This window comes from Diabrotica undecimpunctata, chromosome 6 (assembly GCF_040954645.1).
Source record: "Diabrotica undecimpunctata isolate CICGRU chromosome 6, icDiaUnde3, whole genome shotgun sequence".
Classification (NCBI taxonomy): domain Eukaryota; kingdom Metazoa; phylum Arthropoda; class Insecta; order Coleoptera; family Chrysomelidae; genus Diabrotica; species Diabrotica undecimpunctata.
This window is the reverse complement of record NC_092808.1, coordinates 6,336,897-6,349,710: the sequence shown is the minus strand read 5'-3', so window position 1 is coordinate 6,349,710 and position 12,814 is coordinate 6,336,897. Positions and strand designations below refer to the sequence as shown.

The 12,814-nt window shown below is 31.2% G+C and overlaps 1 protein-coding gene across 1 annotated transcript in view; it reads right to left on the bottom strand.

The window, feature by feature from the left end:
• Positions 1–1,396: 1,396 nt before the first annotated feature.
• Positions 1,397–12,814, bottom strand: part of LOC140443049 (rho-associated protein kinase 1-like) — a 63,080-nt gene continuing 51,662 nt past the window's right edge. The window contains 1 exon segment of the mRNA XM_072534094.1: positions 1,397–10,539. Coding sequence (XP_072390195.1) covers positions 10,449–10,539 — 91 coding nt within the window. The 3' untranslated portion in view covers positions 1,397–10,448.

Sequence of the window (12,814 nt, the reverse complement as noted above, 5' to 3'; positions counted from 1 at the left end):
CTAGATAACGGTATTTTACTGATTAAAACGATTGTCTAGCAATATTTAACGACATACAATGATATGTTGTTTTCAACATTCGACTGGCACTTTCCCCAATTTTTTTACATTTAAAGTTTTATTAGCCATTACTAATATTTTATTTTACTTTTTTTAAACTGTATTACATTATTCAAATGTATTTGATCTTGCATTTTTTACATTGTAGAATCATGTTCAATAATTATTCCTTCTCTTTAAAATCGTAGACAGGTTGTTTATTTATTTTTATTGTGGCTTCTTCCTTCAATCAAGAAAGCCTGTACCTATATTAGGTGTATCGTTAGTTGCGTAATCATTAGTACTCATAATAGATAGGCTATTGCGTCCATTTTATTCATTTTCTTCTAGTGCCGTCTCCACTAATGAAGGTTGGCTGTAACCATTGCAAATTCGTCTCTATCTTCTGTTTTTATTTAGAGCGTCTGTGTTATCTGGCAAAAAGACAAAAGAGGGAATCTAATCGTTATGAAAAGGAGACCAAAATTCATAAAAGTGTCCTCTTAATGTGGCGGACATATCCAGAAATGCAAAGGCGCCAAATTTAAATTTTACGACACTTCACAATAATAATACTGTGGTGTAGGGGTTCTAATTTATCTAATGGAATTAGTACAAAGTTTGAAAATTTTAATATAATGATTGTTTTAATTAGAAAAATATTTCATGTATGTTTATAAGGTCATAAAACAGTAGCTATAAAATATTTTTCAGAATGTGTCTTAGACGAGAAAGTTTTAATTAGATAATAACGATAATAGTCTAAAATGTGACAAAATTGTTAAAAAACGTAAATATAAATAAGCTTCCATGTGACAGTTGGGACAAACAATGGCATAACCCAACTAAATTTGATTTCTTAAACAAGGAAAGAGACTCTCTTTCAATGTTTAATGTGGCCTCTCAAAATGGCACTTCCCGTAACAATATTTTTGCCCCCACTACCCTTACATTCCCACTTCTGTCTTTTTGCTCGATGGTCTGTGCGTTTAACCTGGCCCAATGGAGAATGTTTTTCAGCCAGGATATTTGTCGTCTACCAGGACCCCTTTTTCCCTCGATTTTACCCTTCACAATCAGCTGTAACAACTCATACTTATCATTTCTAAGTATGTGCGCAAATATGCTGTCTTTCGCCTTTTAATGGTGGTCAAAAGTTCTCTGTCTCTTCGCATTCTGTGCAACGCCATTTGCATGCAAAAACTTCCAGTTTTCTCATTAAGTCAACATTAACAGTCCAGGCTTCGACACCATTAGAGTGGATATAACATTTTACCATCCGATATCGGATTTGCAGATTGAGTCTTTGGTTTATTCATATCTGGTAAAAAAAGGTGAAAAAATAAAACAAGCAACAATAAATAAGAACAATTTATTTTACAATTGTCCATTTTGGTTTACGATTTGTATAGATAAGGCATAATCTTAAATTCTACTTTACATCACCATGATCACTTCAAATTATCCGGTAGTTTTACACAAGTAACAACTACTTAAAAAAAATAAGGCACAACTGCTTGACCCAAATGACCCATTTCGAAGTAACGACATACTCAGACTTTAACAAAGCCGGGACGACAATCGGTTCAAACATATCGTGTATTTCTATGATACCAAAAGTGTTTCAGCTCTAGTATACACAAACCTATTCAATATTTAGCCAAAATCGCTAAATAACAAGTGTTAGCGTGTTTGTCACATACTTGGAGATAATTTTTGATATCATAGATGACTCTTCAATTCGATATTTATTTCAATTGTTCGAACTCTACTCTTAAAGTATAAATAATGTTAAAATTTAATAATAAGCGAAAATTGTTTCCTAGACATTAATGTTTATTTTAGGATATTGAAAGTATTGTTAAACTAAAGATAAAACGGACAGTTTTCTTTAAAAAGAGTTGGCAATATAAACTTTTGTGTTAATAAAATATCTGTGAGTCGTTTAAGAAAAGAGACACGCAGCAAAAAAAGTATAGTATCCCCATAGCATCAAAGGAGCCTCACCAAGCAACTGCTATAGTTTAAAAATTATGAAGATTAGGTGCTCAGAAATGATGGCGGTGTTTCACAAGTATTCTAGGTGTTGAAATAGCATAAGCCATTAGCAGATCAGGCGTTTGACATCAAATGAAAAGCGAGAGGACGAAGAAGATGAAAGGTAATTACTGGTAATAAGCTTAGGTTTTGTCGAGTTTACGATGCTCTTTAAAACCCTCAAGCGCCGGCTGATCTACCATTTCTTAGAAATTTGGTAGATAAGTGAAGGAATTACAGAAAACTATCTGAAATGTATAGAAAGGCATGAGCCTAAAAGGTTTTACGTGAACGTTAAAGGTCACCGTGTGATAAATGAAATCCCAAAATAAAAACAAACATTGCTTTATGCCACAAAAGGCGTCACTCAGAGTTTAGCGCTATTAAAGATCAGAAAAGGGCGTTTAACATCAAATAACAGGTGAGAAGACGAAGATGGAAGGTAACTGGATTTTTTACCACGCCGTTTATAACTCTCAAGCCTCGGCTGTTCGGCCACTTCATAGAAATTTGGTATAGAAGTGCAAGAATTATAGAAAAATATCGGAAATGCTTAGAAAAAGGCAATATCTTAAAAGTTTTCACGTGATTTATGCATTTTTCGATTATTTGTGTGCAGTAAACATATGTATGGTATACTTAAAAGTAAAATGGAAAGTAAAAAGTAGAAAGGAACCGCGCATGTTCGAAAGAGAGAGAGAGAAAGAAAGATGATGCGAGAGAAAGAACATGAAGAGATTAATTATTGAAATTTGTAGGATTATCCTATAAAACATAGTTAATAACATACTTATATTACATTAAAAAAAAAACAGCCACTGCTGAAATAAGAAACTGATAATTATGGGAGGAACTATTCTTTTTCGACAAAAATTTCAATATAACCAACTTTAATAAAGCTCTAGGGTCTATAAAATATGTTGTATAATTTTCACCGTAATCTCTTAGACAGAGAATTCAAACAATTGAAATAACACTGTACAATTTCCAAATATTCGTCGAGAAAAAGGTCATTTCAACTAACTAAATGATTCTTCTTTAAAATCGATGATCTGTACAAGTTAAAACAGAATAAAATATACATAAGTCGGTTGAGAAACGTAATATTAAGGAATGTCTAGTTGTTAAAAATATGTTAAGAACATTCTACCTAAACGAAATAGATAAATACACCAATCTTAATGTCATAAATGTGTAAGAAGAGTGTATTTGGTTGAAGATATTAAAAAATTATATCAAACCTACAACAATGTTTAAGTTATGTTCTTAACAGTTGTTAGTGTTTTGGGACGAGTATATTTTGAGTAATATGTTGAAGAGTTGCTTCAAATTTGTAAAGGCTGTTCTATTGAAATCAAAGACTTTCTTGTTCAAGGAATATAGGAGCTTTTTTGGCAAACGTCTAAGTACATATTCTAATATTCCATTGCATGTACAATTTTAATTTTTTTATATCGAGAATGAATCAATATCATATAGACCTATTAATATGTTTACTTAATCGTCTATACAAACTGTTCGATATAATTATTAAAATACGAAGAAAAGTTCGTACAGGTTATAGAACAAAATAACTGAGTAGGACTTTAGTATTAACGATCTACTGCATAATGATACCAATCGGGAACACAAATTTAAAATATTAAATACATAATGGTTGCCAACATTTTCTCCTGTATCTACTGTTCCTTTGCAGAAGGAAAGTAAATTATATAGTGTTTGCATTTTTACATTGCTTTTTTTAAACCCACTTTGTTTTACCATAAAATTAATGTTGTTACTTAGGAACAACTAATAATGATATCTCATACAAAAGAGTGGTAAGAATTAACAATATTTCTGTAAAATGATAATTATTTGTGTTCCCTCTTGGGGAATTTCAATTTGTTCTCTTCTCAGATAAAGATATTTGTGATGGCAATGACGCTATGACTGAATTTCCATCTAGAAAACAGAAACAAAACAAACAAATGCTAAAATGAAGGAAATAAAATAATTCTTGGGGTCTGAACTATTATCAAACAGAATTCTGAAACTGGATATCCATATTATATTTGGTTAATTCTGTTCAGAAAAAATCCATAGCAAAGCCATATATAAATAAACTGAAACTTTTATGGAAATAGTATTGTGATGTTACTACTACACGGCAGTTAAGAACTACTCCAAAGAAAATGTCAAATATGTATTGAGCTACGTACTTGTCAGCACATTAGAATAGATTGTATAGTATATTGGTCTATATAATAGGGAAATATGTGAAAGAAAATTGAGTCAACATGTTATATGAGCAAAAATGTCAGACATTTGTGTTTGCATTCAAAAAGTAACTGGTACGCAACTGTAATTTTAAAATAGAATTAATTCGATTTGTCTTCTTCATTACTTAGTTTAAGCGTATACAGTTTCCAACCGGGAACAAATACTTATTTGGATATAAAATTGATTTTTTGGAATTGTTATATGTAAACATGTCATGTCAATTGTTATATGTAAACTAAACACCCACACACACAAATAAGCACAGACAATTTTTTGTTCTTGCATAAAAGAATGTACAATTAGCGCAATAGATGGTTAAGCTGAAGGTTAAGGCGACACCATGTTACCAAAACTGCTCTTCAAAGAATTTCCAGGAATAAGAGGCACTTAGAAATACAATATATTAATAACTGTACATAAATACCGGATTATTACTATAAATAATTGAGTTATATCAGAAAAACTTTACAATGCCTCAAAAGGAACTTGATTATAAAAAATACCCATGCAGTTGAATAAGAAATAAAAAAGGACAAACCAGAGTTAAAATTCTCAAAATTATTATTTAATAGTGTTAAATACGTATAACTAACACAAAATCACCAAACAATGCTAACCACGATCACAAATTTTAAATTTTGTAAATGGTGCTACAAAAAGTATTAAAAAATACTAGAAAATTCAGGACTTCTCCTATATTTGGTTAACTATACTCCATGTAGGGGAAACTTAAAACAATAATCGTTGATTTTTTATAAAATTAAAACGCATGCCTATTTTCCGTAGTTTTGAAAGTGTTTTGATATACCACCGCAGCCAAAGCAGCGTAGCGTCTACATATGGCGCATGCGCGATGGATATCTACATCTGGCAGATTAAAACCTGGCGCCATTGTAAAACCACAAGACCTTGTTTACTTTTCTTTCTAATCAAGAATGCGGCCGATTATAAAATAAACAATATATTAGTAACGAAGGTCAGTCAAGGTCAACGGTCAGCATACGCTCTGAGAAAGTGTCGAAATTGTTAAAGAGGCACCAAAAGCAACGAAAAGGTATCAAATTCGAAGAAAAAGCGTAAAAATGGTGAAAAGCCTCGAAACTTCACACTTTTGTGACTTTTCTGACATTTTTTACTCCTCTTTCAACGAAGCTTCGGAATTTTAAAAAACAGTGCAAATGCAATGACAACATTTTGACATTTTTGTATCTTAACTCTTTTTTGTCAAAAGTTCACTGTCAAAATTGTTACGTTTACGTCTCTTGTCGATTTTGGGTCTTTTTTTCGTTAAAATTTCGATAAAACTTCAAACTAGTCAAAACAACTGTCATAATCAATTAAAAACTACAAAAGTAACGAAAAAACGTCGAAGCATCTGTTGATCTTTTTTGTCATTTTGATACTTTTTGTTACCATTTTGACGTAACGGGAAGTCACGTTATTGACGTTTTTTGTTAAAATCGTCTAAAACGTTATGTTTTTGACTCTATTTAAAGTTTTTTTGACAATTTTTGTTATTTTTTTTTCGTCAAAATCGTAGATAAATCGTTACAATCGTCAAAAAGAAGGTCATGAGCGACGAAAAAGCACCAAAGATAAAGAAAAAGCGTCAAAAATCACTAAAACCATTTAAATGTCAGACTTTTAATACTTTTTTCGTCACTTTCGACTTGGTTTTTGACGCATTTTAATTTTTTTGTCAAAAGATTTTAGAAAGCTCTAAATCATTAAAGGGCAGTAAGCAGTAAGTGGCGAAAAACATCAAAACCAATGAGAAATGTCCAACACTTAGAGCTTTTATTTCTTTTTTTTTGTGTCGATCGAACCGCTCAGTGTCGATATTGATTTTTTTCGTCAAAATCGTTAAAAAAGAGGGTAAACTTTTTTCGACACTTTTTAACAATTCTGATGCCTTTCCGCAGCTTTTATACCGCTTCCATTTTTTGGTAACGCCTGACCTTGACGCGTTTTTAGTGAAAAGGATATGACGTCAGCTGATATTTATCGTGAGATTAGTGATTTTTACGGAGAAAAGTAGTTTTTTTATATTAAAGCAACACTTACTTTTTTTACAAGGTAATACAAGACCGACAAATACTCTAAAATAAATAGGAACTAGGGTTTTACAAAAGAAAAACAGTATTGTGTGTTGGTTATCGAATGGAAAGTGAAAGCAAAATAATTTCCCGTCTCTCACAAGTGTTTGTCATTCTCCCGTCTGGGTCTTTCTTGTCAGTAATACAATTCATGGCTCTTATCAAGGATTTCTTAATGATGTAGTAATAACTTTTCTATTGAATAATTCTTTTAGTCGCACATTTAGTGGCATTGGAATATCCTAAACTGATTCTTCAGGAAACTGACAAGTCCAGTAACTGATTTCGTTAGAAAATGCATCTGGTTTCCTATACTTTATTGAAAAAGAAGCGGTAGAGGACACACAATCTCCTGACCAAAAAATTAAGGGGAATGACACGATTATAGATGAAAGAAACTCTTGTTGTGGACTGTACAAAGTCAAAAACATATTGCTGACATATTTGTCCTAAAAAAAAAAACAAGAACATAAAGGAATATAAATGTTTTCACCTCTGGGTATATTGAGCACTTGAGCTACTATAACTAAAACTCTGCGCTTGCCTTATGCATTCCTGAAGGAGCAAAAGATCGAGGAGTATTGACAAATGTCATAAAAATAGCAGTTATTAACCTCTGAATACCATCAATAAATATCGCTCAACTTGAATAATTCTAGGGGCACACACATAGAATTTGAACGGTCGATAAAAGTTCGATCGAACTTTTGTCGATGATGCTTTGCACGTACACTACACATTGAATCGGTCTTTTCAGAAATAACATTAGTCAATTTTTGGCAATATTGACATTTCTTCATAAATCCGTTCTTTATACGTCAACGCACCAGTCTAAGCAGAAACGACATCAGTCTCGACTTGCTGTAATAAACTACAGCTTAATATAAATACCCATTCGAACTTTTATCAACCGTCAAAATTCGATCTGTGTACGCCTAGCGTAAGTCTACACTCTCATAGAAACGATTGCCTTTGACTCATCGTCTAATATCAAATTTAGTAACACCCGAAAGAAATATATAGTTTTCAAAGTCATAGGCGTCCCATCTCCTTAAAATAAAAAATACCTCATCTCTTGGCGACTCTTTTAATAACCTAAAACACTCTAAACAGGCTGAAAAATGTAATATGTAAAAAGTATTGAGTACAAACATAGATAAAAACAAAATAGAATAATTCTATATGAATGCAAAAAACGTTTTTATAAAATATTTAACAATATAAGTAATTAAAATTAAGTTTAACAAAGATTTGTCAATTTAAGATATAGATAGACCGATAGTTTCATAATAGAACGAAAAAATAACAAAATAATTGCAAGCAATAAACACTAAAAACCTTTTGTTCTCAGTGTTTTATTGCTTGATAAAATGAACTTCCATCAAGTAACGGTCGAATTGATCACATAAAATAACTGCAGTTATGTCAAATATTTATTTGTTTTTATTTGTCAGTTCGTCAAATATAGTTCAATAAGATTAAAGAAAATCATATAAAGGTGGACCGATGACATATAGTCGATGAAATTCTTTAAAACATTCTCAGAAATCGAAAAATTTATTTAGACAACTAAAAATCAGAAAATATTTGGTCTCAAACAAAAATTAAAGTGCTTTAAATAATTTTGATCCCTCATATTCGATTCTTCACTTAAAATTTTTAAATTTGATATCAGATTTGTATTCAGCGATGTCAAAAACATTAAAATTTTTGAAGAATATAAGAATTTTGGATAGATTCGCCATTTTGAATGTTGATCTGTCATATTAGATCCAGCATTTTGAATTTTGAAATTCTATAGCCAAGCATTTCACCCAACTACTGTAACTTCAAAAGAAAAAAGAGCTTGAATAAGTAATTACAATCCTAATTTGATCAAATAAAGCTAAAAGACTGGCAAAAAAACCAAAGAAATACAAGAATTGCTCCTTCTGACAATGTTTACATAAAATATTATGTCTTTTAAGTCTATTTTTGACGAACTGCACCTTCTTCCACACTTACACCTATTATACATTTTGAAACGCTTCAAACACATTATTGGACCTGAAATTTTGAGCAAAATTGTTAAATTTTCGCTAGATTATCGCTAAAAATTAGTTTTCTAAGTACAATTTCTAGTTTTAGTCGCAGGCAGCACCAATAGGATGAGCTGTTCCATCGTAAAAAAAAAGCAAAACTATTCTAATCGTTTTGGCATTTCTTTCAATTTGATTTCGAACCGTATTTGTCAAAAAAACAGATGCGAATCAAACGATATAATAATTTTTTGACACAATATATTAAATGGGCCGTTTCAGAACGATTACTTCCACAATTAACTAATAGATCCTTGTAAATATGGAGAAAATTTTCCAGTGTCATTTCTTCTTTGTTTTACAGGCCGTTGGCCTTAAATTGAATCTAGGTTAGTCACATAAATTCGCCAGGAACTACTGTGCAGTTGCCATTTGGTAACTTTATTCCCCACAAATCGATACCAATTTCATATAGTACCGTTATATTGTTTAAAGTTAATGTTAACGCTCCATTAGTAAGTGTGGAATTATTTTAGATTCGTGAAACCGGCCACAATTGTGATTTTTAATTCAATTAATTATCTAAAGTTGAGAAATTTAAGTTGGCAATACAATTTGATATAAATTTACATATACACATTAATAGAGAGAATAAATAAGGCCTGTACATTGCTCCAACTTAAGCAAGATTCATCAGCAACCAATAAAAACATTTGTTGTTCAACTTTAACTACTTAAATATGCAGGAGAGATCATCTTTATTCCTTAAATGGCCCACCACAAATATATTTCGATTTAACTGATTTAAAAGATGCTGCTAACTCTGTTCTAACCGGAAAATACTTCGCAGTAATATGAATGTATGAGTTGAAAGTGAAAAGTTCTCAGTCTGACACGTAGATGGCGCTGTTGCAACTGGAATTACTTATTAGTTATGTTGGTACACTTTTTTCAGTCGTATGTAATGTTGGATTACAAAATTCTTCGATTTTGACAGTGTATATCTAACAATTTTCTGTTCTTTAACTACTAAAAGAAGTTTATTTCAAATTATCACTTGTGTTCACATTCATTCGCACAATTCTTTACATATATTGAACATAACTGTTTGAATATCTTGAGGTTAATTAAGTCTATAGGTATATCATAACAAGGGGAAAATTTAATTTCTGATTTTACTCCTAAAGACTATCAACTTTTCATCTTACCCTCTTGTAATTACTTTAACATTTAAGGAATAAAAATGATCTAACCTACCAGATATTCCAATTGTACAATTATTAGTGCCTTATTAAATAAACTATCTAGTAACCAACAACATGGGCTAACACCGATACAAATAATGTTCGAGAACTATAATCACAAACTTGTATCAAGTTATTAGTAATGAAACGAAGCATTTTCGATGATGAAGATACGATATGAGGGGAATGTCCCAAAAATCTCAATATTAAAATAAAAATAGGTGAATTAAAATATTTTGAAAGGCCCATGTCACGCTATTATAGCTTGTTTTCTTTCTCACTAGACAATCGCTAAAAGTTTTGTGTTTCTGAAGAATAAATGATTCAAAAATTGAGGCCAGCATGAATCGTGCCTGAATAGAATTTTTCACTTTATTGTCATGGTGTAGCCCGTGATAAATTCTATCGACATTGTTGCAGATCGTATTCATCAGTGTTGAGCCAGATTTAACAGTGTTGCGTACAAGATTCTTCACTATGAGTTAACTAGATTCGTTACTGCTACAAGCTCAAGGTCCGGTCCTTACTTTGAGACCACACCTGAAGTTTATATATATACAGAGATCAAATCAACCATATTGGCACAAAACTTTGTTAAACATATTTGATAAAACGTAGAAAACAAGCTATAGGTAAGCGATCCACTAACGAGAACCCTTTCAAATATCTCCTTGCAGACTTTTGGGAACGACACTTCAATAAATAATAGCTAAAATATACCACAATGATAGGTTTTAAATGACTCTGAGATGTCATTTGCTGTTCATAGATGAGTTAGCAGGTAAAGTGGCTGACCTTTGCTGGGCGTTCATGTATGGCTTCATGTTAGAGCGAGTTGATTCCCTATTAATAAAAAAAACACTGAGTATTAGTCGAACGTACGTATGGATTAAGAAGAATTTATGAAAGCGTGCAATTGTTATGAAACGATGTAAAGTAGAATTAGTAGTAAAGTAAAAAAATTGCGATCGGTTACAAAAATCGTGTAAAAACTTACCTAGAAATTTTAATAAAATGTTTAAATCTTTACTAAAATAAAAAATGTATTAAGTGGACCTTAAATAAACATATTCTTATGCTAAAAGAAAGCTGCAACTTATAGAAGTCAGTTTCTGTCGATAGGTATTAATTACTTTCAAAATAACAGCTTTGCTCCTCAATAAGATACTGAGCAAGATTAACAAATCTATTTTTATAATTATTTATCTAATAACCACTCTGACAAGCAGTCTACCCGAGAACATTTTCTTAAACATCTCTAAAACATTTTCACGTCAAGAAAACATTAGCGTTATAGGAAATAAAGTTCTTTTTATTAGTGATACATATAAACAAAAATATGGAGCTATCAACAAAAAATAACTAATTAGGGTAGTGTGTGCAATAAAAATAACGTAGGATGGCATTTTAGCCACTTGTTCATACTGACATATATATAACCTGCTTTTTTTAATAAAAATTAAAAAAATCTGTTTATAAACAACGTATATATCACAATTTCTGTAGAAAATAGGTTTAATTTGACGTTTAACATTAAAGCCATTAAATAACAGCGATGTAACAAGGAAACTCTTTAAGAACGTTTATACCGACAACGATAATGACATAAACGTCATGCAATGATGTTTATGATTTGCGAAATGACTGAAATGCCATCTATCGATATTTAGGAGTAGTAGTAGAAAGAGTATTTTTTAATTACGATTTTTACTCCACTGTGCTTAAATCAATTAAGGCATTTCAAATCTAGATATTGCAAAAATATCGATTATACGATAGGAATATGTTCAAAGACTGCAATTGAAAAATCTACTGGCTTATACGAAAAGAAAATGGTAAAATCGTGAGGCATCTCTAGAATATGTTGCAAAATCTAACTAAGTACGACGACGAGGCAAAGTGCATTCCTTATATTTTAATAACGCAATTTTGACTTAAGGTACAGTGAAAGAAGGCATTTTTGAAATAAAAGATAAATTTTGGAAAACCCGACGAGAATTACAACTTTAAGTGGGAAATATCTATTACCATCCCACTCGAAATGTACAAATTTATTTCTATTAACATTTTCAGGGTGAGGAAGACACACAGACAAAAACTTGGATTTAACTGTTAAATAGAAACCTATTAACATATTTATTCACTTTGTAAGCTACTAACATACATAATTGAAGTAAATAACTCTCGTTCAATATCAAATAAAGTGTAGCTACATACACAATTGTATGATACGAAATAATTAAAGTTTTAATTATAACCAAAGGCTGTTCGTTACTGATGGGTACGGTAAATTGTATTTTACTGATATTACAGCTTTCTAAAGTAAGATCCACTTAATGTCGTAAAATCAATATTTATATCGCTATTATCTAAATTCAATCCCAAAGCCATGCAATGCTCAGCCACTAGCTAGGCACAGTCGTCTCAGTAGTGGTCCCTGACAAGAATTGAGTAGGTTCTGTACAGACTGAAAAACCAAATAATACCTTTAATCTACCATTCAGTAATTTGCAGTAACGAAAAACTAGTCCGGTCAAAAACTGTTTTGAGATAATTTGTGTTTCTTTTATCTACTGTCTTAAAATAACTATTACTATACTCGAAATTCACTAGGATTGTCGATGACTCAACGCCAAGTCCTAAATACTGATTTTTTTATAACCACATAAATTAATAATTTGCCCCTAAACTAACATATGTTATAGACACAGTAATAGAAATTCACTATTTACACATAATGGACAGGGAGAGCAATATATTTTTCGACAGCAATACAATACTTGTGTAACCTCGAATGAAAACAAACAATGACATCGGTTAATCGGTAGATTTCCTTTGTTCATCTTGTTTTCAATTTTGAGTGTTAATTCTAAGTATTTCAATTTCATACTTCGATTTCTTCTTTTCTACAGTATTGGTGGTGCTTGGTAGACCTTTTTATTGTAGTCAACCACCCACTATCTAATAGATTGTTTAGTCTATTTCTTACATTTACACTCTATGTCCACTTCAGTTGCCCCCAAACTAACACCCAAATTATTACTAAAAGGTTTGAGTGTGAGATCTGGATTATGCAGTCTACATAAAAGTAATCTATACTCGTTTTCATCGTTCTTGG